This window comes from Accipiter gentilis, chromosome 4 (assembly GCF_929443795.1).
Source record: "Accipiter gentilis chromosome 4, bAccGen1.1, whole genome shotgun sequence".
Taxonomy (NCBI): Eukaryota; Metazoa; Chordata; class Aves; order Accipitriformes; family Accipitridae; genus Astur; species Astur gentilis.
In genome coordinates this window covers 8,011,434-8,038,609 of record NC_064883.1, presented here as the reverse complement: position 1 = coordinate 8,038,609, position 27,176 = coordinate 8,011,434, and the positions used below count along the sequence as shown (strand labels likewise).

The 27,176-nt window shown below is 37.1% G+C and overlaps 1 protein-coding gene across 4 annotated transcripts in view; it reads left to right on the top strand.

Moving 5' to 3' along the window:
• PLCL2 (phospholipase C like 2) overlaps window positions 1-27,176 on the top strand; it is a 109,061-nt gene that overhangs the window by 57,885 nt on the left and 24,000 nt on the right. For 2 of the 4 annotated variants that reach the window (XM_049798066.1, XM_049798067.1), the window contains exons 3-4: window positions 3,494-5,980; window positions 9,419-9,622. In XM_049798066.1, the coding sequence (XP_049654023.1) occupies window positions 3,494-5,980; window positions 9,419-9,622 (2,691 nt within the window). Of the gene's footprint in view, window positions 1-3,493; window positions 5,981-9,418; window positions 9,623-17,852; window positions 17,875-27,176 lie in introns of those variants that run through there. The other 2 variants (XR_007505770.1, XR_007505769.1) reach the window with 2 other exon arrangements.

The following is a 27,176-nucleotide window of genomic DNA, read 5'->3' as shown; positions in this document are numbered from 1 at the left end:
GTTTTTTAAACTGCTGGATACTTTGCTTTCTGTTGCTAGAACTCCTGCATAAACTAAACTCTTTGTGTTGTCACTTGTAGTGGATATTAGCAAAGTTTCACAACAGTTTTATCTGTGATCTGGTCTGTTTCTCAAAACTTCTTGCAGGTGACTTTGGATGTGGCATAGCTGGTTTTAGGAAGTGTATTGATGGGGTGGTTATTTTGCTTTCAATGGTGAAGTCTTCTGAAGAACGGGCATTCTTCAGGGGAAGTCCTGTGTTGCGATGACAGTACCTGTTATAATCTGAAGTTGTTTCAACACAAAAATTGTAGCTTCTGTTCTGGACAGAATTATGCATCTGCACTGTAAAGCCAGTCTCACTTCGAGCCTCTTGAACAGCATCAAGAACACTGTAATTCTCAAGAATGCCGAGAAGTTCATTCAGATACATACAGTTCTCCGATGTGCCAGTCTTTTTGATTCAAGACAAACTTAAGACCATAAAAGAGCTGACACGGTGCATGAATGCCAGCCCACTTTCAGGGTGAAATCCTCCACATCATGTAGCAGAATATTTCTGCCTCCTTCTCCATGCCAGACTATATCTCTGAGGCTCACAAACCTGTTTCATACAGTTTGTGCACACTCTATGCAATTACATTCTCAGCTTATGAGTGAGAGTTTCTTTTCTGTTTCTTTTCAGACAGGTGGGTAATTCAGACGGGCAGATAATTCTGGCCAGTGTCTTTGGGAAAATATCCTTTAAGTTCTTCTGTTCATGCAGATTGATTGTGACTGCCATGTCTCTCTCAGCATGGGGACTTGCACAGGCAATCTGGTAGCTCAGGATCATTGATCTCTGGAAAAGAAGAAACTTAAGAAGGGTATTGTGGAGCTTAGAGCTGTGAGAAACTCGTGAGTATGTTAAAATTTGTCTTCACGGTCATCACAGTCATCATTCAGACAGTGATGTCTACTACCAGCAGGCTTTACATGAATAAGCCAAATGGTGAGATTGCTTTACCCTGCAGAAGTGCAGAATACTGTCAGACTGGCTTCAAGTTCATCTGACAGGCAAGGAAAATAGTATTGCAGGTAGTAGATTGAATTATTCCTCTGATCCGCACGTGTAAACTCCAATTCAGTCTTTAGGTAAGTAGAGTTGGTAATGGGGTTGCCTTGAGATGGACCTATTTACACCAGATGGCATCAAGAAATGTCAGATTTTTTTTCTCCCTTGCCATTCAGTGTCTCGGATCAGACACAATCCTTATCATAGAGAAAGGCACAGACCTTCATTCTGTTTGGTAAATACTGATCATGGTCAGGCAAGGTAACACTTCCCAGGTCTTGATGGTTCTGGTGTCAGGAGATATCTGTCAGCTTTCACTGAAGAGTTCAAGAAATACATTCCTCTCCTAGATCTGTGACTGAGAAACCTGGAGCATTAAGGAGTTTCAGCATGCTTCATTCCAAGCCCTAAAATACTGGACAGGAATGTCATTGCTCATTTCTGTGGGGCTGTCCCTTGCCACTTTTCCAGGTTAGGAGATGTAGATAGGTAGCCAGACAAGAAGCTAGGCTTAAAATAGAACAAGAATCTTTGTAAACAAAAATAACTTTTGTAATTCATTATTTTTTTAAATAAGGAAATTTGCTTTTGTTTGAAAGCAATCCTTATGCCCAAACTACATGTAATGAGATTCCAAGAGTCAACCCTGTGCGGTATCCATTGCAGCTGTTTGATCTGGAGTTAGAAATAAAACAGTCCTCTGTAGGGTTATTCACTTTTACTGGTCTCTTGAGAACTTGCATAAAGCAAATTCTGCTGTCATTAAAGGTGCAAGAATTGTTATGGTTGATTAATTTTCTCAAACACAGAACAGCAAATATTAACTCTGCTTACTTTACTAGTCATCATTTTCAGTGAAAGGCTTTTTGGATGCTTATACATTAAATTGAAAAAAAAAAAAAAAGAATTCTGCATTTTTAATTTAATGAAATTAAACATATAGCTTATATGCCTTGAAATGGAAATACATTCTGTAATGAATGGGTTTTATTTGAACATCTGTTCAGTGTAGCAGTTGTTAAAAGTTTTCTTTCCCTCACCTTTCTGCCATATAAGCAATGCTGATTTACACTGGAACATACTTCAAATGGAAAATTATTAGAGGAAAAATCAACATTCTTTTTGTATAAAGCTGGAAAAGTAATTTTGAGCTGTGCTGGAATATAAGAACACTTCTAAACGGGGTATCTAACATAAAAAGATTATTTCATGGAACTATTATTTCAGAGTAAAAGTTAGCTTATTAAGACACATGGCACTTTTAGAAAAAGCAAACCAGCATATTTTCAATCTCAGAAAATGCAGATAATGAAAGCACACAGGTTTCTTAAATTCAGTTCTTATAAAATTGATTATACTCAAGTCATCTGTTACTGATTTATTTGCACTTGTTTGAATTAATACAAACAGCAAATAGAGGTAGCTAAGTGACTTTTTTTGTTGTTGTTGTTAAATGGCTTATATATCCAGTTTTCAACCCAAGCTTTCTCTAGTAAACTAAGACCTCTGGGTTATTTCATTGTTTTAAGAGCAAAGGTGAATCACTTTTGCTTCCCTTCCTTATGAGGCCTTGCATTTTCCATTCAAGTTCTTTCTAATGATACACAGCTTCTTTGGAACCAGTTAAACTTTAATCCTCTCGGACAGTTCCCTCCTGAGTCACTGTTGTATTTCCTGAAACTCAGAACTTGCATTGCATTGTATCTGCTGCAGTCCAGTCACTTGTGTTTCAGTGTAGTTTCTTAAGAAGAACGTGCATGTTTTCCTAGTATAGCAGTGGGATGCATGTGTCGATGCTCTGGGCAGTCTGTGGGAAGAACATGGATGGGTGCAGTAAAGAAGGGAGCTATGCGTGGTAAGTGCTGTTAATGTCTTGTATGCTTAGATTAGGACCATGTCCTATGGATTTTATGTAGTTAATTATGTATTAATGTTTCTCAGGTGTTCATGAGGACCCTGTCAACGTGGTATTAAAGCATTTTATTCCATACTGACAAAGTTCAGCAAGTATCTGTAGGACTGTATAAGGACTCAGAGGAAAGCTTACTTTCTACTGCCTTGGCTGTAGCACCCATTATTTCTCTAAGTAGGTTATTACTGATAAAATACATTTATACAGCATTATTATTTCATTAGCATTCAAAACTTGCTTTGTTTAACTTTGTGGTCATATAAAATAAATAAATATATATATATATATATATATATATAAAATTACCCTGGAAGGTTACTTACATAGGCAAGAACAAATATTAAGCCATTACTAGCATTTTCATTTGTTATGATTCCAGTAAGAATTTCCATCTTACTGGTCATTGCACAGATGCTAGACCTTGTTGAACTGCATTGTGAACTTTCACCTGTAAGTTGAAACCTATTTCAGTGTTGAGCAAAATCATACTGATACATGTTTTCTTTTTTCCCCCCCTTGTTTACCAGGATGGTACGAAACAAAAGCGAGAGCGGAAAAAGACTGTGTCGTTTAGCAGTATGCCAACTGAGAAAAAGATCAGCAGTGCAAGTGACTGTATAAACGCGATGGTTGAAGGCTCTGAGCTCAAAAAGATTCGATCCAACTCTAGGGTGTATCACCGATACTTTCTTTTAGATGCAGATATGCAGTCTCTACGCTGGGAGCCTTCAAAAAAGGATTCTGAAAAAGCAAAGATTGATATTAAATCAATCAAAGAAGTAAGAACAGGAAAAAATACAGATATTTTTCGCAGCAATGGAATATATGACCAGATATCAGAAGACTCTGCATTTTCCATTATATATGGAGAAAACTATGAGTCACTAGATCTTGTTGCTAACTCAGCAGACATTGCAAATATTTGGGTTACTGGCTTAAGATACCTGATTTCTTACGGAAAACATACTCTAGATATGATAGAAAGTACTCAAGATAATATGCGGACTTCATGGCTTTCACAGATGTTCAGTGAATCAGATGTAGATAATTTGGGACATATACCGCTGTGTAATGCTGTACAGTTTATAAAAGACTTAAACCCTGGTTTAAAAACTAATAAAATTGAACTAAAATTCAAGGAATTACATAGATCCAAGGAAAAAACTGGTACTGAAGTAACAAAAGAAGAGTTTATTGAAGTTTTTCATGAGCTTTGTACCCGACCTGAAATCTATTTCCTGTTGGTTCAGTTTTCAAGCAATAAAGAATTCCTAGATACCAAGGACCTCATGATGTTTTTAGAAGCAGAACAGGGTATGGCACATGTCACGGAAGAAATAAGCCTTGAAATTATTCAGAAATACGAGCCAGCCAAAGAGGGCCAGGAGAAGGGTTGTCTTTCTATAGATGGGTTTACAAATTACCTTACTTCACCAGACTGCCACATATTTGATCCAGAACATAAAAAAGTTTGTCAAGATATGAAACAGCCTTTATCTCATTATTTTATAAATTCTTCTCATAATACATACTTGATAGAGGATCAGTTTCGAGGGCCTTCTGACATCACAGGTTACATTCGCGCTCTTAAAATGGGTTGTCGAAGTGTTGAACTGGATGTATGGGATGGTCCAGATAATGAACCTGTGATTTACACAGGGCATACAATGACATCACAGATTGTCTTCCGTAGTGTGATTGACATTATTAACAAGTATGCATTTTTTGCTTCAGAATACCCTCTTATTTTGTGTTTAGAAAATCATTGTTCTATTAAGCAGCAGAAAGTGATGGTACAACACATGAAGAAAATTTTGGGGGACAAACTACATACACAGTCTCCAAACATTGAAGACTCTTATCTTCCATCACCAGAATCACTTAAAGGGAAAATACTAATCAAAGCAAAGAAGCTTTCCTCTAATTGTTCTGGACTAGAGGGAGATGTTACAGATGAAGATGAAGGAGCAGAAATGTCACAGAGAGTGGGGAAAGAGGGGGTAGAACAGCAAAACTCAATGACGGGGAAACGATTTCAGCTCTGCAAAGAACTCTCTGAGTTGGTAAGCATATGTAAATCCGTTCAGTTCAAAGAGTTTCAAGTTTCATTTCAGCTCCAGAAGTACTGGGAAGTGTGCTCGTTTAATGAAGTGCTTGCTAGCAAATATGCCAATGAGAACCCAGGAGACTTTGTAAATTATAACAAACGTTTTCTTGCGAGAGTTTTCCCCAGTCCTATGAGGATTGACTCTAGTAATATGAATCCCCAGGACTTCTGGAAATGTGGTTGTCAGATAGTAGCAATGAACTTTCAAACGCCTGGCTTAATGATGGATCTTAACATTGGTTGGTTTCGGCAAAATGGAAACTGTGGGTATGTCCTTCGTCCTGCTATCATGAGAGAAGAAGTATCCTTCTTCAGTGCGAATACAAAAGACACTGTGCCTGGAGTTTCGCCTCAGCTGCTTCATATTAAAATCATTAGTGGGCAAAACTTTCCTAAACCCAAAGGATCAGGTGCCAAAGGTGATGTTGTGGATCCTTATGTCTATGTTGAAATACATGGAATCCCTGCTGACTGTGCAGAGCAAAGGACGAAAACTATGCATCAGAATGGGGATAATCCAATTTTTGATGAAAGCTTTGAATTTCAAATAAATTTACCAGAACTAGCTATGGTGCGTTTTGTAGTACTGGATGATGATTACATTGGGGATGAGTTTATCGGGCAATACACTATTCCCTTTGAGTGTCTACAGACTGGTTATCGGCATGTTCCTCTGCAGTCTTTAACTGGTGAAATTTTAGCACATGCTTCCTTGTTTGTGCACGTGGCCATTACTAATCGAAGGGGTGGTGGGAAACCTCATAAGCGGGGCCTGTCTGTGAGGAAGGGCAAGAAATCAAGGGAGTATGCTTCTATGAGAACATTATGGATTAAAACAATTGATGAAGTGTTCAAGAATGCTCTCCAACCTATTCGGGATGCCACGGATTTGAGAGAAAATATGCAGGTACAGTTTTTACAATGAATTTATTGGTTCTTATGTGTATTTTTTTATTATGATGCATATGGAATACATGTTTTTAAAAGTCTTGCTGCATTTTGTAAGTTACTTTATTCAAATCTAACGCTGAACAGCTTTAAAAATGGGTTATGCCAGAGCAGCCTTTTAGGTGATACTGTCTACTGAGGTAATCTTGGATGTGTGTGTGTATTTTGTTGAGTGTGAGCTGGAAATACGACTCCAGTGTTAGAACTCAAGCCTGTTGACTCATCCTATGCCTTTGAGGGAATGTTAGATACACACTAGAGGAAAGTATGGCAATATTTTAGTTTTAGAAAATTAAGTTAAATAGAAATGCAGGAGTAAAATACAGCTGATAGAAAAAGGAGACTTTACTGCTTATTGGAAAAGTTATTGTACGTGAAAGTACGTTTAGCATAGTTTCACTGAGGTTTTGGTTTTTTCCTCATTCCCAAATAGAAAGTAGTACTTTCAGAAAGACCATTTGCTTTCCATGATTCATCCTAGCAACAATATGTTAGAAATATGTGGAATTAGCACAAAGATATTAGAAGGCATCCTCTAGAAGAAATTACCTTACCTTAAAGGTCACGTACAGAAAACACATTGAATTTCATGAAAAAGTACCGGCTGAGGTGCTTGTTTTTGTGGAAGCCAAGAGATCCCACTTCAAAAACACGTTGTTTGGAGATTCCAATAAGGTTTCCTTGTAAATAAATGCTTTTAGACATATACTAAAGTGAGTTGTAAAGTTGTGTTTTATTTAATAAAGCTTTTAACTATCTATAATAAACTTCTGATGGAATACTAGCAGTGATCAATAAAATTAAGCATCATAATTTCAAATGAAGTGACCTATTAAATCCTCTTACTCTTATGTAATGTTAGGTGGAAACTGATTAAAGGAAATGTCTGAAACTTCATTTTTGATTTTAAAGGCACATCAGAGTAAGTAAGTTTTCTTTGTGAACAATCTTCTATTGAAGAGATTTTTAATACATTTTAAAAAATAATTTTTCTTCATAAGAAAGGAGAAATTAGTACAGCATCATGAAAGTCTCATATTCCACTCAGTATATAAAATTGCTATACTAAAAGTTCATTAAAAAAATACAGGGATGATATTTTGACTTGTAAATATTTCACATTAAGGGCTACATACAAAGTGAACTTTACCTGTAGTTAACCTGTTGAAGGGTAGAATTCTGACATAAAAAGGATACTGTATTTTAAGATACCTTTCAAGGAAGAGCTGAACCTAAGATTTAAGGAAACAGTGAAAGCATACAGGTTTTGTAGCTACTTTAAACTCTTTACCATGCATGCTGCAGTATTTTCCAGTACTGATATAATTGAAAACAGGCCCTACAGTATGGGTTTTTGAACATGAGATATTAGAAGGTATTTTATGTATTTTATTCTGTCAGTTTGAAAGTTGTGCTATCAACTAAATTCCTCATTACCATTTCTCAAAATGCTATCAAGAAGATATTTTAGGTGCCTAAGGGAATATCAGTTTTGCATAGTTATACTGACAGAATATATAGCATGCACAATTTAAACTCTGTATAACTAAGGTTTTACAGCTAATCAAAGTAAATAAACCACTCAAATATCAGCTTATGGAAATGTGAGATTTGTTTAATTCCTATATTACTGAAATTTTGTGTTATAAATTGTTACGAGTTTTATGATACAGAAATAATGTCCCCACAAGCCAGGTTATAAAGAGCAAAGTTGTTTAGTAATATAAGGTGGAACAAGAGAAAAAAAGAAAGTGTGCAGCAGTGAGTTTAATGGTTTCTCTAAATCTGTATACAAATAGGTAGCCTTTTTTCTTACTTGTTAGGTACTGCATTACTGTGACAAAAACTGATGTCATAACTTGTTACATAATAATCACTGATAAAAGTATAACATAAATGATTAAACTGGATGTGATGTTGTATGTTTAAATTGCTTGGCAGTATGAGGGATAGTCTCTGGATATAGGGTTGGAAGTTCAAAGGTGAGAGTTATAGCTGTAGTTCTGTCCTGCCTGCCATTAGTTAATATATACATTCCCTGGGTCCTCCTTAACCTCTCTGTAAAATTGTTGTTTGTAATGGTTTACCCATGATGTTTATCTCAAAATCTGTTTGAATAGAATTCCCAATGTCTGTCTTCTCAGCTATGTAATTATTGTGTCATTAAAGTGTAGTCTAGTTAATAAAAGCAATTTCTGTTTCCTGGACATTTACTAGATGCTACTAAACATTTACTTAAAATATACTGTAAGTGACTGTAGTAGATGTAACTTAGTATTCACATAATTTTTCATGAATATGCTATATCTACATATTTTGAAGTCGTCTTCAGGTAATTTGTCCCATAAAGGGACAACAAAATATTTCACATTTGATTCCTGTTTGCATTAAAGTTGGCATTATGTCTTTCTAAGAAATTTGTCCACAAATGAGTCTTACCATGCCAGCAAGATGCAAAGTGGTTTTGATTAAAATGAAAATCTGGGTCAGATACCCTGCTTTGGTAAGACGTGAGAGTAAGGAGTACTGAGCACATTTGTAACTTAAATATACCATGTTTTTGTTTTTGTTTCCTACAGGAACACAAACTCCAGACCTGCCATAGATCACCAGCTCCCACTTGGTACAAAAATCCTAAATTCGTTACAGTGGTGAGAATATTCCCATCATGGAATTTCAGTGGCTACTTGGAGTCACATTTTATTTCTAATATTGGAAATTTTCTTCAAGTTTAAACATATGGTTTTATGTTCTACCATATTGGATATAAAATACAACTATAATAAATTTTTAGGGAAAGGTACCAAATTGGTATTTATATTAAAGTACCTAAAAAATTCACTGAAGTGTGATTCTGTGATAGGAATGACATCGGTAGTGGAGTGCTGTTTTTGTGAATCACACCAAATGGGAGCCAGCAGATCCACAGCACGTCTGGACTATAGTTCAGGTATGTTTAATGTTACAAATGGGCTGAATTCCTCCTTCCACTTCACTTATTTGGGACATTCAGCACCTAATATTTTGTTTCTTTTGGTGGCATTTTAAAAATTACCTTGAAATGTCTTTTAGAATTTTTCAAAATATATAACCAGTGTGTTTTAGAATTAATTTATTTGCATGGTTAATTTTAGTAGTGATAGATACCAGACTTACTTGTTCTAAATATTTTTTTTTTTCCTGTGGCAACTATTGAATTATGTTTGAATTTTTAACATTTTTGGTGAAATATATGCGTAATATTGGTTGCTGTGGAAAACTGCCAGTTCTTCAGAGAAAAGCTGTGGTAATTCCACATTGTAGCTCAACTATAACAGTGAAGTATTTTATCCTGAAAGAATGAGACATTAAAATTCATATTTAACTGTAAAGGAAACTCTTTCTTTCCTTTTTGCAGAATGCAGTAGTTTCATTCAAAGAATTATGTGGCCTCTCTCCTGTAGCAAATCTTATGCAGTGCATTTTGGCAGTGTCTATGCGCTTGGTTGGGCCTGATAATACACCCTTGGTAGTACTGAATCTCAATGATCAGTATCCGACTATGGAGCTCCAAGGGATTGTTCCAGAGGTCTTGAAGAAGATTGTAACAGCATATGACATGGTGAGTAGTCCTTTGTGGTTATTTTCTATGCTATTTGAAAGACTTTCTTTTTATAATATACAGTACCATGCCTGTTTTGAAAGGTTGTTTTAACCTGCGACTTCCTATTTCATGCTTCATTACATGTGCTTGAAAGTCATTCCCGTGAACATACAGCAGCTGACAGTGTTTTCATACTGAGTAAAACATAGAGATTAATACACTGCATGCAAATACATAAGTGTTTGTACACTTCAGAAGTCAAAGTGGTTATAATCAAGAGGATTTAACATGAAGAGTCTGTATTAATTTACCTGTTTTGCAGTAACTTGAAACTTTTTGCATATCTATAAAACTCTTACATTAATTTGCTACTTTACATTTTCCTGTTTCTGGACCTTGATTTCTTTCGGCTTTGACTCAACATAGAATAGAAAAATGTCAGCAACTGCTTTTAGGAATTGTAGTTTTATAAGCACCTTCAAGTGTTAATTCTACACATGCTTTTTCATTTTCCTTTGCTGTATCTTTCTTACAGATCTCATTTGATTAGGCGTTTTTACATCCCTAAGCAGCTGTAATGTTAACTTCAGCCCTTATACTTCAGTAAATATGTAAATTGTGTCTTTAGAGACTGGAAATTAAGCATTTTGCAAGAAGGAAGGAAGAACTAATACACTGAGAAATACTGATTTACATCTGCCTTGCAATAATTTAAAGTATGGAAAAAAGATCCAGACTAGTGTGATTTGAACTGTCCTCCTTACTTCCACTGAAGTAATCTGGCACAGAGTAACTGAGCCTTTATTTATTTATTTATTTAATGATTTCTTTAATTTGATACATCATCTGACAATAAGTAAACATTTCTAGGATAATTTTGCATTAATTTTGTGCGCTAAAATGAGAAACCTCACCTGGCAGGATCAAGTCACTCTGTTTAAAACAGTCTTGCTATTTAAAGACAGAAAATGAAGGAAAAGAAACCAGTAGCCCAGTTTCATGTTTATATTTTAAACTGCTTTCTAAAGAAAAAGTAGCTTTAGAATAATGCTATACCAAAGTCTGAAAAGCAGTCATTGATAATTAGGTGGAGTTTATGTAGTTTGGTGATGATGTAAATACAACAGAATTTGATTGGAATGGTAGCACAGTTACAAGAAGATAGTGGTGTATCCTCTTAGTGGTAGCTTATAGGATATCGCTATAATTGGGATGCAAACAAGCTTGATTGTTGGGATTACACCTGTAACACGTATGTAATGATGTTCTGTCTTGTTGATGGAGATGTCTCTACTTGCAGTTTGTTCTAATGTGGTGATGCCGCTTGTTAGTTACTAAGCTATTCCAGATACTTAAAATCTTTCTGTAAGCCTGCATTAAATTTTTTTTTGAATGTCACTAAGATAGGGGTGGCTCATGACTCCAGAAATCTTTACAGTCCAAGTGTGGTTTGGTCTTTGTCTCTCACATACGTTTTTTTCCCCCACATCCTGTAGTCTACATGTGATTTGAATATCTGTGTACTTTAGAAATGTATACTTTATTTTCATATATAAGAATTATAGAATATTTATTTAATAGCATGTTCAAAGAATTTTTCCATCTCCTCTTCCCTAAAGGATCAAGACTCAATTTCAGACAAAGAGAAAGAGTATGGTAGTGCTTCTAGCTCTAAATGATATTGAAGATAAGTAAAAATTAAGATTATTCTCGTCAAATAAAACTTATAAATTAAAATAATGAGATGCATTTCAATTTGTGAAACTTTGGTCTTGCCAATACTCTGACCAGTTTGACAAAAGGTTTTAAGCAATTAAAATCTGTAGGGCATAATGGAAAATGAAGTCAGCCATGGGAGCCATACTGATAGCACTCGTTTCTGAAAGCACATTGTGAAACAGTGGGAGACATCCATATCAGCCTTTGCTCAAGGGGAGGAGAAGACATGGGAAGCTATTTAGCTCATATATTGATATTTGCTATAGTGGCAGGTGTTTAGAGTCTGATACTATCGTAAATAGTGTTCTTTTTGTGGGTTTTTGGTGTAAATTAATATAGTGAGCCCTCAAAATGACACATTTTATCTCAATGGTTGGTTTTGGCTTGAGAATTTTTTTGATGTGATTAATTAACAAGTGGGTGTAAAATTCAGCTTAATAATGAGAAGCCTTATCCGGAATTAAAGAAAGGGTAGATGTACTGTCAAAGTAATGATTACCTACTTTTGTTATTTTCTGCTGGCTTAGGCCTCAATATAGGTCAAAGTTATATGACTATGTTCTTCTACTGTGTGAAGTACTGTAAGTATGAAATCATGTTGATAACAGAAATTATGTTAAATGTTTATTAAATAAACCTTAGTACCTTAAATGCATAGGCTGTCATTACCTTGTGTGCATTCTCAGTGTGGCATATGTGATGAAATTCTCAAAGTACTGCTGTTTCAGGTTCACGGTATTCTTGGCTAATGAAGAGATTCTTATTTGTGAAAAATACTCTCCTTTTTATAAAATGATAATAAACGCAGAAAGCAATATTCAGCCAAGATTTTTAATTATTCAGAATTTGTTTATACTGGAAGTGGTTAAAGGACTCATCGTTGCTCTGTAAAGTGAGAAAGCATGTAAGACCTTTACAGTGAGACAGTCAGTCCATGTTGAAATAATTACAAAAGAGTGTAGTAATGCAGGGGCACATGGAAAGGTGAGAGTATCTTCAGTGTAGAACATATATTTTTTTAAAGAAACAATGAGGCAAATGATAATAAATTAATTAGCATATCACTAGATACTTGGGGTTTTTACATGTAAAAAAATAGCACATGCTTGCTTAAATTGTTAGCATTCACTACTACATTAGTGGAGGAGCTATAAGTGATAAAGGCTAGTATTATTCACGGATTAAAATAATGTGGTTTTGAATTTAATGAGTAATTTGTCACCAACATTACTGGAACCAGTTTACCCAGAAAATAAAAGGATCTTTTGCTTTTATCCATGCTATAGGAGCTGGGGTCTCTTTTCAGAATAATGAAAACCAAATATAACTAGAACTTTTAAGACAGACGTTTAAGTTGTGTATTTTTCTCTAGCTTCTCCATGCTCCTGAATATTTTTCACCCTAACATCTTTTCACTGTTTAACAATGTTTTATTTTTCCCTCTTGTTCATGAACTTCAGCTTCCTTTATGTGATACTTCAGCATGCACTCTGTTGGTGTCATCACACCCATCACTGATCAGTGCTGCAGACTGAAGCTTGGAGTTAAGGCAAGTGCCTCTTCCACACCATTGCATGTTTTTTGGTTTTTTTTTTATAAATGTCTTATAACCTTTAAGATAAACAGTAAGTAAATCTTAAAATATATGCTATGGCAAGAGAAAAAAAAAATCTTGTCCTAAGTCTGCAGCATTATTCAGTGATGAGTATAATAGCACTGCAAAGATATGATAGAGGATCATAAAAATGAAGCCAGATATTGTTGAGAACTTGACTGTCTCTGTCTGCCCTTATTGGAGGATGAAGTGTCCCATCTGATGAAGATAAAGTTTTCTGAACTTTGCAAGCAGGCATTTACTTCTAAGAGGAAAGGTAACACATAAAAGGGAGAGAACTGTACCTGTGTGAAAGAAGATAAAGTAATGCTGCTACAATAATTAGGATTAAATGTTATTAAATCTTAATTAGAAAATGCTGCTAGATCCATTTTTTTTCAGTTTCTGGTGGTAGGTTTTTTTTTAATGTTGAGGTTATGTTGTAATTCAAAATCTCTGCAGACTACAGTATCGGAGGTCTGTATTTGATTCAAATGAAATCAAATAAGATTAATAGATTTCGTATACACGGCCTAGGGATAGGCTCAAGATCAGGGCTATGTTTATTAGTGGTGGGGTTGTGAGATGATGAAAATTAGAGGTATTAAAGCAAAAAAAAAAAAAAAGCTGCTAAACTCAAACCCACCATATGACTCGTGATTAGCAGCTGTATAGTAAGCTTAAATCCAGTTACCTTATTATTGGCTCATTTCAACTACTGACTCAATACAGCAGATTGCATATATGCAATGACGTGGAAGTTAACTTCGTGTCACGGAGTTGCAAATTTGGCCGATGACATGAGCTAAATATGATAGCCTGTCTTTTGAACTTGAACATGTCCATCCTGTTGTGAAGTAGATAGTTTGACACTATGCCTTGAAGAGTTATAGGCTGGACTGGTACTAGTAGGGTTTATTAAAAGACTATCTAAAAAGTACTGATTGTCAAGGTTTTGGTAAAATGTTAATAGTCCTCCCATACTATAGCTATTGCTCAACACCCTAAATATTCTTCACCTTTAAAACTCATCTTGGTATCAAGATAGATGAATTGGGTGGGATACTTCTGTATCAGGCATATTGGATTGAAACTCGTAATTCTGAAGGAAGCAAAGAATATATTTATTTCCTGTTTCACAGGGCCTAAAAAAGAATGATTAACAGATCTGTTTTGAGTTATGCTTAGCTCATAAAATCTGTATCAGTTACCTTGTTGTTGATGTAGGTCCTCGGTTATTGTTACTTTGCAAATACAGTAAGACATAAGAGGGATTTCAGTCATTCTGCTGTGGTTATAGAATTGTATCTTGAGAGAGAACAAGTAGACGAAGACTTTTTTCTATTGATTTCAGCTTACCAATGTGCCAGAGTTACTCAGCTGAGTAGCCTTTGTTCCGCAAATGTAGTTATGTATTAACCATCTCAGGTTGCAAACTTTTGGGGTAACCAAAAAATACTAGATCCAGTGCTGGTAATTACCAGGTTATCTCCTAAAACGGAGCGAGCAAATAGGTTACTTTAACTTCTGTGTAACTTTCTTTTGATCTAAATACTCAATTTCTGATCGTGGCAGAGAAGGGTGAGTTCAAGATGGTCACCAGTCTCCTGTGATTGAACTTAATCTTTAGATCTCATGGTTTTAAATCATGTGATAGCATCTTACCACTATCTGCTTTGTGCACATGAACAAAATCCAGATTTTTCCATCTGGTACCTTTTCTGAGGAATATGTGACTGGCATAGACTGTGATAACACCCTTCTGTTGCCTGGTTGGTTCAGAATGTCTTCTGGAGTCCAGCTCCATGGGTGTTCCATGTTATAATTTAACTCTTAGAATTATCTGGCTTATAAAGCAAAGAACTTAGGCTTTACACAGAAGACTGAAAAGCTATTATTCCTTGCTTTTATACTTAAGACCATAACTACATAAAAATAAGCAACCTTGTTAAAATGGAAAGGTAAGAGAAGTAGTAAAAAGAACAGACATCTTAGACACTCTAAAGATACCGCATGGGGGGCTTGAAGTAAATATCTACCACTTATCAAAAAACACTTGAGGAGGACAAAAAGGAGGAGGTGCTGTTCAAAAGAAGGCAGCATCTTTCAGAAAGCTGAAGTCACATGCAAATGAAGAAGACAGGATACATATTTAACCCTGCCATTGTTAAATAAAAAATATAAGACAGCTGACAGTGAAGAATTTCAGGAACAACCTGCACAGACTTAAAAATAACAGTAACCTCTTTTCTGAAAATACCAGAAACAGGAAAACTGTCAAAGAGTGTGCATGACCACTAGTTGATCAAAGTATAAAAGAAAGCCCCAGGAAAAGAAATAAAGCCACAACACTAAATTAGTTTTTGCATCCATTTACCTGTAAAGATTAAGGTTTCACATGAAATGCCTCTTTATGAAGGACTCATTCAAGAATTCATCTCTAACTGAAATGCTGATAAAAGATATTACACAGGAAGGGTGAAATGAGTTGAGAAAAAAATTACGAGAAAGAGGTGGTATTCATTCAATGGTTCTGAAAGATCTCAAGAGTTGATATATCTGAACTGCTAATTGTTGTATGTATCTTCTCACTTAAAACTGATTATCAAAGTTGTTAGTTGGTGCCAGTGTTTTAAGAGGTTTCCAGGGAAGATCATGAAACTACAGATCAGACAAGATGACATCTGTACTGTGGAAATGGGTAGGAACTGTTTTGAAGAAGAGAATTAGAGGAAACATGGAGAAACATGTCGTGTTGGGGAAGAGTCAATACAACTTTTATAAAGTGAAGGGCTCATTAATCTCTTGGAGTTCTTTGAAGTCAAGAAGCATGTAGACACAGAAGATTAGTCTGGTTGGATTTTCCAAAAGCATGTGACAAAGTCTCTTTTCAAATGCTTATTATATTGAAATGAAGTTACTATTAAATTTTTAGCCTTTTAAAATTCTTAGCTCTTCTCTGATAGGTGGAGTAAATGTTGAACTTAACCTGATGTTCCAACAGGAAAAGAACTGTTGAAGACAGTTCCTTGTGTTGATTTTTGCATTAGGCTGTTTTTCCATTAAGTGGATTAGAGATAGTAGGTATAGCTCCAACAACTTTGAACTAGCTAAAATAGCTAAGTACTCTTGAAAATGTATGACTTAATGATGCCCTCAGATTTGCAAAGATCCTGAAGGTGTGAGGTATGTCAGCGCTTGAAGTTTAAACAATTTTCTCAGTCTGAGTGGTGAATTGTTATAATGTGTGTTAAAACAGTAAGTTTCAGAGTTGGCAATATAAATGCAATATCGAAATACTGATAATACACACTCTCTCACTATTTCCATTATTGCCTCTGGCTTTGTACAGTATGTTTACTTTCATTAACAAGTCTCTGCAGAGTTAGAATTGTCTTTATTTAGGTAATAAATGGATACAGTTCAGTGGTGAAGAGATCTAAGGGAAAACATCATTCATTGCAATTTAATATTGCAAATAGCCCAAGTAATGGGTTTTGTCATGTTAAATAAATGGTAATAATTGTAGATCCTGGTTTTTGAGGTGAATTTAAATAGTTACTGATAGTGTAGTTGTTAGTGTGTCACAAAAACTGATGAAAACAAAATATTGATTGAAACTATAGTGAGTAGCTTGGGCAATTTCTTCAAAAAGAGTTATTTTGCTTATTATCAGTTTTTATTTTCCTGTTTTATAACAGGACAGTCATTCTAAACTGAAGGTTGCAATTATGCTTCCAAAAACAGAGCTGCAGATGATAACCTCAGCTTATGTTGGGCTTTTCAGTCCACAAGGGCAGAAACAAACGTCTAATTTTAGACATTCAGACTCCAGTGCCAAGTGCTGTAAAGTATGAGCTGTTTTACATTGATTGAAAAGCTCTGATAATGACAACTTGATGCTTCTGGGAAGTCAAGATTTCTTCATTTTTTTGTTAAGATCATGAACGGTGAAGCTTTTTGTGTCCTCTCAGTAATCCCATTATGGCTAATGGCTGACTCACAGTATTCATAGGAGCATAAAATAATACGGCTACTTAGGAAGAGGAGTTCATCTAGCTTACTGTTCTGTTTCTAATGTAGTCCAATGGAATGTTTATGGAAGAGCATAAAAATAGGTCACATGCATAGCAACTTCTCTTATATATACTCTGTATTTCTAATAGTATTTCTCTTTTTCTTTCTCAATAAATTCTTAATCTTCTGTTTGAATTTTTGTCTCCTGTGTGAAGAAATTGTGGTTATTGGAACTGCTAGCGATGGTTTTACACTACCTATTATTTTTCTTCGCAAGGATGATAAATTTCTGCTTCTCTTTACGGATACAGGCTATTTTCCTTTCATATGTATGTGCTTCCTTATTGTCCACTTTTTACATAGTGTTTTCATTCTATCAGCTTTAGTTTAAAAATTATGAAAATCATTTTTCTGTGGAACAGCCAGAGTGTCAGGAAAGCAAAGAGAAATGACTGTTGGATTTAGAAGAGTTTAATGTCATTGTGTGCACAGTTCAGAAGAGAGATGCTGATTATTTTATTTACTCTGTCTTCAGCCTAATCTTTCTCAAATACTTTACTCATGAGGAATTAAGAACATAAGACTTTTTAATGGAGAACTTGTGGGCTGTTTGTTCCTTTGGTAAATTTTCTTGAACTGTGGGAAATCTAATTCATTTTGGGATACTGCAGAATTAAGAACAGATGATGTCCTATTTTTTTCTTGGGCCTGCAAGAGTTAGTTTTGGTAAGTAGATTTCATCCCTTATGCTCCTGCACTGCATTATGGCATAATCTGAGCTTGCTTCTTTCTGAAGACAAAAAACCTGTTCCATGTATGTGTTCCCTAGAATATAAAACATCTCAAAAAGAAGTGAGAGAGGAAAGGAAGGCTGAAAAAGTGAAATGATGAGTCTATTTCTATGTTTTTCCCGCTTAGGGGGATATACTGCCACTGTCACTGAGGTACAGCATTATGTTTATATCATAAAATGCCAGTGAGTTCAGGAAGCATAATGAAAATTTCCTCTGCATTTGTCTGGGAAGAGGACAGTGTTTTAAAGTCTAAAGGGAGCACAATGATAGCATAATATATAATATATGTTATGGTCAAGGGAGGTGATCCTTTGCCTCTATTCAGCACTGGTGAAGCCACTCTTGAGTACTGTGTCCAGTTCTGCGCTCCCCAGTACAAGAGAGACATGGACATGCTGGAGAGAGTCCTACAAAGAACCACTAGGATGATGAAGGGACTGGAGCATCTCTCCTATGAGGACTGTTCAGCCTGAAAAAGAGAAGCTTTGCGAGGGATCTCATCAATGTGTATAAATGCCTGAAGGGAGGGTGCAAAGAGGACAGAGCCAGGGTCTTCCCAGTGGTGCCCAGTGACAGGAGAAGAGGCATGAAATGAAACACAGGAGGCTTTTTCTGAGCATCAGGAAACACTTCTTGACTGTGTGGGTGGGTAAGCATGGGAACAGGTTGCCCAGAGAGGTTGTGGAGTCTCCACCCTTGGAAATGCTCAATAGTCATCTGGACGTGGTCCTGGGCAGCCTGCTCTAGGTGGCCCTGCTTGATCAGGGGGAGTTGGACCAGATGACCATCCGAGGTTCCTTGCAATCTCAATGACTCGTGTTTGTGTGCTAAGTTTATTTTCTTGCATAGTTGGAGAAGTAATTTCTAATTTAGACAACAAGTTTGCTAAAAACTTACTGCTTTGAAGTGAATTTAGTTTGATGTGAGGAGTCCTCTGCATGTACAGAAGTAGCAGTTAGAAGCTTTGTTTTCTTACCTTGGTGCTTTGGACTATACTTGGGTAGTAGGAAGATCAGTTGTTCTTCATTATAGAGCAGCTTTGGACTGTCTGGGCAAAACCACAGCTGATTTTTTTCTATACTGAAGTTATTATTGATTGTTGCCTTGAGCCAGAAAATCGGTTCTGTAAACTTCTTTTGATTAGAGATGTCAACTTTACTAAAATCCTTATTTACTGTATTGGTTTTGTGTGGCAAGGTTTTGGTAACGGGGGGGTTACAGGGGTGGCTTCTCTAAGAAGATGCTGGAAGCTTCCGCTGTGTTTGAGAGAGAGCGAGCCCATACCAGCCGGCTCTAAGACGGACCCGCCGCTGGCCAAGGCTGAGCCCATCAGTGATAGTGGTAATGCTTCTGTGATAACATTTTTAAGAAGGAAAAAAGTTGGGACAGGGAGAAACAGCTGCCGGAGTGAGGAGTGAGAACATGTAAGAGAAACAAGCCTGCGGACACCAAGGTCAGTGAAGAAGGAGGGGGAGGAGATGCTCCAGGCACCGGAGCGAAGATTCCCCTGCAGCCCATGGGGAAGACCCTGGTGAGGCAGGCTGTCCCCCTGCAGTCCAGGGAGGTCCACAGTGGAGCAGATATCCACCTGCAGCCCGTGGAGGACCCCACGCCGGAGCAGGTGGGTTCCCGAAGGAGGCTGACCCCATGGGAACCCCGCGCTGGAGCAGGTTCGTGGCAGGACCTGCGGATCTGTGGAGAGAGGAGCCCACGGAGCAGGTTTTCTGGCAGGACTTGTGACCCCGTGGGGGACTCACGCTGGAGCAGTGTGCTCCTGAAGGACTGCACACCGTGGGAAGGACCCATGCTGGAGCAGTTCGTGAAGAACTGCAGCTCGTGGGAATGGCCCACGTTGGAGGAGTTCGTGGAGGACTGTCTCCCGTGGGTGGGACCCCATGCTGGAGCAGGGGAAGAGTGTGATGAGCCCTTGCCCTGAGGAGGTGAAGCGGCAGAAAATAACATGTCATGACCATAAACCCCATCCCTGTCTGCCTGTGCCGCTGGGGGGGCTTGGTGGTGAAATCCGGGAGTGAATTTGTGCCCGGGAAGAAGGGAGGGGTGGTGGGAAGGTGTTCTGAGATTTCGTTTTATTTCTTATTACCTTGCTCTGGTTGATTTGTAATAAATTGAGTTAATTTTCCCAAGTAGAGTCTGTTTTGCCCCTGACGGTAATTAGTGAATGATCTCTTCTGTCCTTATCTCGACCCGCAAGCTTCTTGTTATATTTTTCTCTCCCCTGTCCAGCTGAGGATGGGGGAGTGATAGAATGGCTTTGGTGGGCACCTGGTGTTCAGCCAGGGTCAACCCATCACATTTACACAGAATCATTGAGGTTGGAAGGCGCCTCTGGCGATTGCCAAGTCCAGCTGCCTTGCTCAAAGCAGGGTCAGGTAGAGCAGGTTGCCCAGGATTTTGTCCAGTTGGATGTTGAATATCACCAAGGATGGAGACTCCACAACCTCTCTGAGCAACCTCTTACCATGTTTGACCACCCAGAATCCCCACTGAGCCTTCTCTGCTCCAGGCTGAACAGTCCCAGCTCTCTCAGACTCTCCTCATATAAAAGACACTGCAATCCCTTAACACTTTTTGTGGCCCTGCACTGGACAATAAGTCCATATCTTTCTTGTACTGGAAAGCCCAAAACTGGACTGAACACTCCAGATGTGGCCTGACCAATGCTGAGTAGAGGGGAGGGATCACCTCCCTCAGTCTTTTGGCGATACACTTCCTTAGCTGTGTTCAACTTCTATCCACCAGGACACTCAGGTCCTTTTCCCTGAAGCTGTTTTCCAGGCAGTCAGCTTCCAGCCTGAATGGGTATATGCCTGAAGTCATTCCTCTCCAGGTGCAGGACTTGGCACTTCCCTTTGGTGAACCCTTTTCATGGGGTTCCTGTCAGCCCACTTCTCCAGGCTGTCAAAGTCCCTCTGAGTAGCAGCACAACTGTCTGCTGTATCCAGCCTCCTCCAAGTTTTGTATCTTCTGTCAGCTTGCTGAAGATGCACTTTGCCCCATCATCCGGGTGATAAATGAAGATATTTAAACAGTAGTAGCTCCAGTATCAACCCCCAGGGCACACCACTAGTGAGTGTCCTTCAGATGGACTTGATGCTGCTGAGCACAATGCTTTGAGTCTGGCTGGTCAGCTAGTTTTCAGTCCCCCTCACTGCCCACTACCTGACCTCTATTTAACTTCCTTAGTTTATCTGTGAGGATGTTACAAGAGACAGTGTTGAAAGCTTCAGTAAAGTCAATAAAAAACATCCACTGCTTTCCCCTCCTCCATCAAGGCAGTCACCTCCTTGTAGAAGGCTGTCAGGCTGGTTAAGCCTGATTTCCCCTTTGTAAATCCATGCCGTCTTTTTCCAGTCATCTTGTCCTTCATGTGTTTGGAAGAGGGTTTCCAAGAGGATTTACTATACCACCTTCCCAGGCACTGAAGTGAGGCTGACTGGCCTGTGGTTCCTCGGTCCTCTTACTCTTCTTGTAGATAGGAGTGAAATTTGCTTTCTTCCAGTGCTCAGGAATGTCCTGTGATTGCCATGACCTTTCAAAGATAATCGAAAGTTGCCTTGCAATGACTTCAGTCTGCCCCCTCAGGACTCATGGGTACATCCCACATATACGTCTCTGTTTTGATGAAATTGTCGTTAAACAAGGTTCAGTGTGTCTATTGCCAATCAATACCTGCTTTACATAACACGAATTACCCAACTCATGGACTGGCTGTGGTCTTGCTGTATTAACTTCTAAAATTTCACTGGGATTTGAAGAAAAACTTAAAAATAATAAAAATCTGTTCTGCCAAGACCTTTGCATGTTGTTTCCTGTCTCATCACTTGCCAGTAGTAGTTGTCAGAAAGTTGGAAAACTGTTCAGCTATCTTTTCAAGTTATGTTTTCCATGCAACCTAGCAAGGTATTCTTCAGATATTTTAAAGCTCTACTAAGAGGTCTCCTGGAAGACTGCAACTTGAACTCGGGACAGAGAAAAGTATATTGTCCCTTCTGTTTAGATGCTATTTCGCAATCACTTCAACATATTTCTTTGTTGTGTATCACTCTTGTTTGAACTGGAGGACCCTTTACTCTTGGAAACTGAGTAGCACTGATCTAGTGGTGCTAGCAGTCTCAAGGGTGGTAGGTATAAGGTTTTTGTCACTGCTTATTGCATTTTGAACTGAGTTCAGTAACGTGAACATGAGTCGCCTGCTTATTAGAAGTCCACTTCTGTTGTTTATGGTAGTGCTGGTTAGAAGTTGGACATTACGGAATACTTTCAGTTTGGTGTCTACACCATTAGAACAATTCATTTGAGTTCTGAGGTTTAATACGAGTTTACAATCTGATCTTCCAGTCATTTCCTTCCTTATTACTATAACACCATTCTTTTCCAGTGGAAAAGTAAAGGCAGTATATAAAGTTCAACATTTATGCAACTTCAAAGCAAACTGACCATGGCAATTGTCACTGAAAGGACTAAGAACAATTTTTTTGCTTGTTTCAGTGCCACAACAAAAATGCCTTCTGGTGCACTGACATTGAATAGTGGACTGCTTGGATATAGTTTATACATATATTTAATTAGAACTGAACATATTTTGTTTGAGTTCCTGGTACATATAATGGTTCTTGAGAATAGAAGTGTTTATATGCTGTCCCTACCAGAGTTCCTTTACTTGCTGTTATTACTTGGGGCAGTGGTAGCAACTTCTGACCCTCTCTAGGTCACACACACATCTTTTGTAATGGTGCAGTTACTATTAGCAGTTTATGTGTTGTAGTCGGTGATGCCCTGTGTTTGGTTTCCTTTTTTATGAAGTGCTATTTGCTATCGGTGCTATTTGTGCTATTCTGGGCTTAATAAAATGTCTGGAAAATGTAAATGGCATTTTTATTACTACTGTTAAGAGCACCGGTTTGGCCACTGAATACTAAACTGTTTTCAGAAATGGTGTAGCTTGTGGTTTCAGAAGTATATCTAATATACTGAGATTTGAGGCAAAAGGAGAATGTGAGCAGCATTTTGTGGAGAGAGCCCTTTTAATAAAGATTTGGTTTATACCTACTGTAAGTATGGTTTCAATTCTACTGCTGGAATGTAGGTCTAACAGTATTGGCAACACATATTCACAGATTTTGAAATGTAAATGTGTAGTGTGCTTTACTTGCTAAAAATAAAGCTCATCCTTGGTGTTGCAGCTCTGTCAGTGTTTTCTCTCACTGAGTTTCATCAGCCAGACCCAGTTTATCATTGGCTGGTTTTTCCATTTTAAAATGCATCTGATGTCTCTCTGGTGTGCTACCAACCAGTTCCACGTGCAGAGGAATTAATAAATCTTTGGGTTTTTTAAAGATGCCTTTCTTGAGGTCTGTATTCTTTGTTAAATGTGATTTTTAAAATATTTAGGGTTGAGTTCAATCTACATCTTTTCCCTAAGTTGGGTGCATAAACAGGATATTCTGTCTTCTACCAGAAGACCTGTCTTCATGAGCCTGGTAGAAATAGATCTTTACTTTTTTCCAATTAAGCTGAAATTGAATGAATGGTCTCAAATACATGCATGTGTACGTACATGTGAGCACTTGTATATGTGCATAGATATACTCAGTGTTAGTTCATAGCACGTCTTTCATAAAACAACAAAACAGACTTAACAAAGCTTTGCAACATAAAAATAAGCCTAAAGGGTAGTCTAGTGTTGTATATTCTTTTTTAAATTTTCTGTAACTGTCTTTCTTAATGTGAGAGTTCTATTTTGTTGAGAAAGGATAGATATATTTTTTAAGTATATGACTTTTTCATTTGGTTTGTGAAGACACAGTCACATAAGTGGTGAATGGTACTGTTAGCAACACAGTTCCATCAGTTTGAAGCAAGAATTGGTTTGATTTCCCATGCTTTTTAAGGCAGGGACAATATGTAATAATACAGATCTCTAATCCTCACTGAGAACTCTGTACTAATCATTTAGTGTTTATTTCTAAAACCCCTTAAGAATAATTTAAATGTTTTTTTTACATCTTTCTTGACATTTGTCCTTTTGTTAGAATTACTGACGGAGTTTGATCAAACTGTCAGCCTGGCCTCTGCAAAAATGTGATGACTTCAAGAGTCATAGACCATACCATTCTGCATTTCCCATTTTCCATTGACCCAAAAAAGAAAGGAAGATAGCCCAGTATGTAGTGAGTACTGGAGCAGTTCTCTGGTCATACTAAGATTGTGGTGGGGTGGCAAGAATTGAAGGTAGAGTGAAGCAATGCCAGCAAGTGTTATACATTCTGTATTTAAAATATTTGTTGCATATTTTGAATCCTTACTTCCAGGAAAAAACAACATAGGTTAGAGATGGGAATTAATATTGTACAAGACTTGCTAGAAAGTATAGCTACCAAAATTCATATAATACCTTTTCTTTTCTTAGAATAGGTATGGGTAATTTGCAATGCATTTTTAATGATCAGCTGGTAACTGGTTGTTCACTATTAGGTTTGTTTGCATTTCTTTTCCCAGTTTTATCACTGTTAATATTCTCATAGTTGGCTGTGGTTAGCAAATACCTGCTTATTGATTGGCTTATTCAGTGTATACTGGTCTAATATATACTTGACTCTACTTGGTCTTTCTCCTTGATTTCCACAACTAATTTGCCTTGAGAATTTCTCATTCTGCTGCAGACATACTGTTTTTCGCACTGAAGCTCCTGCTTACTCATCATTTTCTACTTTGCTTTTATACCAAGCACACACACACATACAAGTATCATTTGGATCAGGCTAATTTTCTGTTTAGATATAACCATTTATACTCAGTTGTTCCATATGCTGTGTGTACCAAAGTCTTTCAGTCTCTGTTAATATCTACATGAATGTTTTCATGGTGTTACAATTTTGGCTTGAACACCAGAAAGAATTTATATGTTCAAACCTTCCATAAAAGTCGTTTAACAAATAGCTGAATACATATGAAAAGGTGACTGCATGGTGAAGAACAATGTAAGAATAAAATTATAATGAACTAATACTATTACTTTATTAATCAAACATGACTGAAAGGTGACACCTACTCATGCACACAGCATACTGCTCTGTTATTTCCTTAGTGAAGTACATCAACAGCATTGGGGTGTAGCATAAACTGATGGAATGGTAGTGGCAATCAACCCTGGAATTATTGCTAGCTCAGCCACTTTTGCTTAGTGGTGCTGTTCATCGTAAATACAGCTTTGTATGTATTTTAGGGACCAAAGATAAAGTAACTGTTACTGGCCTTGGTAATATAAAACTTGGTATTAGAATAATTTCTGTCACATGAAATGCATTGACATTTTTCTTCAAAAGTTGCAAAGAGGGCGTTGCTTTTGATCTGAGAGTATTTAGGCAAAGCAGCTTTCCATAGCAAAACTGTGAAGTATTAGATCTGCACATTATTATAAATTCTTCTTCAATGTTAGCCTTGCTGTGATGAGAGAGGACTAATACAGCTATTAGTTTCATTTCCTTTCATCTGCAGAACTAGTACAACTTTCTTGCCTTGTCAATACAGAAAGTAAACAAAGAAGCAGTGATGTAAGCATTTTTATGTGTCTTTGAATTCTCTTGTTTCTGCAAATCAGTGCCGTATATTAGAGTAAGTTTTCTAATCTGCCGAGACTTGATCTCCACTATTTTTAAATTGCCTGGTGTGCATGTAGAATGTATTGTGTGAAGGAAACAGAGCAGATAGAGATGCTCTGTGTTTGGAATAGGACGTAACTGAGATGACGTAGAAATTACATTATTATACACATGGGGTCAGGAACACAGAATAGACTAACATAGGGCAGTTGCAGTATTTCTTACAGTTCTTCCAGAAAAAATACCTTGAATAGGCAACACAACTGGTCTCTCTCTTTTATGAGTTTCTGTCAAAAGGGTTCTCAGGTGAAAGCATTCTTATTAACATGAGAATCCCTCTGTAGTGCTTACTGTTGTGTATTAGCATTCTGACAAAACGAGCCATACGTGTTCAGCATTTCATTTTTCAAGGTGATTTTCAATGCACCAAAAGCTCAGTGAAGGATGCTTTACAGTATCCTTTCAGCTAGTTAGCAGAATAACGTCAGTTGTTGGAAGTATATTTGCAATTGAAGTCAACTGTGTTTTGGTTCTTTTCATTTAAGTGCATTACAGAAGCAAATGTGTTACATGCCATACATATTGAAACAGGTAAAATCCTTGCCTTTCAAGCAAGTTTATAGTGGCTTTATTTCAGTTTCTGAATATTGTTTTAAAGACCAAATAGTAATGAAACAGTGAAATGCAGCTTTCTCCTTGATGCATCAGGAATAGTCAGTTTGCAGTGCGCCCTATAAAGCCTATCTGGGTGAAATATAGTATTCTTGTATTTAAGTATGCTTCTCTTTAAAATAGTTGTCTTCAATTTATCACACCTAATTATTAATTGGCCTACTTCTATTTATAGGCAGTTTTTGCTTGAATGAATATTGATATTTATATTCAAAGAACAATCCAGTTAAAAATGGGTAAGCTAAAGTATTTCACTTGCAGCTTAGCAACCTGATCAAGTTATTTTTTCCTTATTTATTATAATTTGCATTTTTTTTTAAACTGACTTAATATAAATCAGGGTAAATAGATACTTTGAAATTAAACACAGGTGAATCAAGATGTGAAGATTAAATTAAATTATCCAGTACGATGATCTCCACACACTCTGAAGTTGCTTGTTCATGTGTGGTTTGTATGTAGCATAAACGTGGAATTGTGGGGTTTGCATAATTTTCTTTATTCTATCATTTTAAATTGTAATTACAGAAACAGAACTAGCATTATTTTTAAATGCTTTGTAATATACATAAACCAGATTTTTGTGTAGCTGGAAATAATAGAAGTCTGTAAAGCAGTTTGCATCTGTGCAGGTGTTCTTCCTCTTCACTTGCTTACACACTTGCCATCATGAAAAATCTGAGGCTTACTTGCCTGCTTTTCCAAATTTGTTTATGCCTCAGAGCAATGTTCAGAAAAACAGCCTTAATGTCACTCAGCTGGAGAAGGCTTCTTTTAATACATGTGAAGAAGGACTACTGTAGTCATGCCTCTTAAAGTATTATTATCTCTCTGAGGAAGAGTCTTAAGAGTGGTTTGAGGTTTTTTTTCTGTAACACGGATCATTCCTGCTCGTAACAGCAATTGTGGTCCCAGAGGAAAAGAACACCCACATAAGTGACATGTCAAACTTTAGACATTGTTTTAGTGACAAGAAGTGCTTTGTTGTTAGCATAATGATTGAGTGGATACCAGACATGTCAGTGGGTAAGGTGTGAAGCAAAGTCATTACTTCTCAATACATACCCCAGGCTGAAAGATCTGCATGGTTCCGTCTTAATCCGTGTGCTTTCAGCTGAGCTTCCATGAAAGGCTTTTTGTTTAGAAAGATCAGG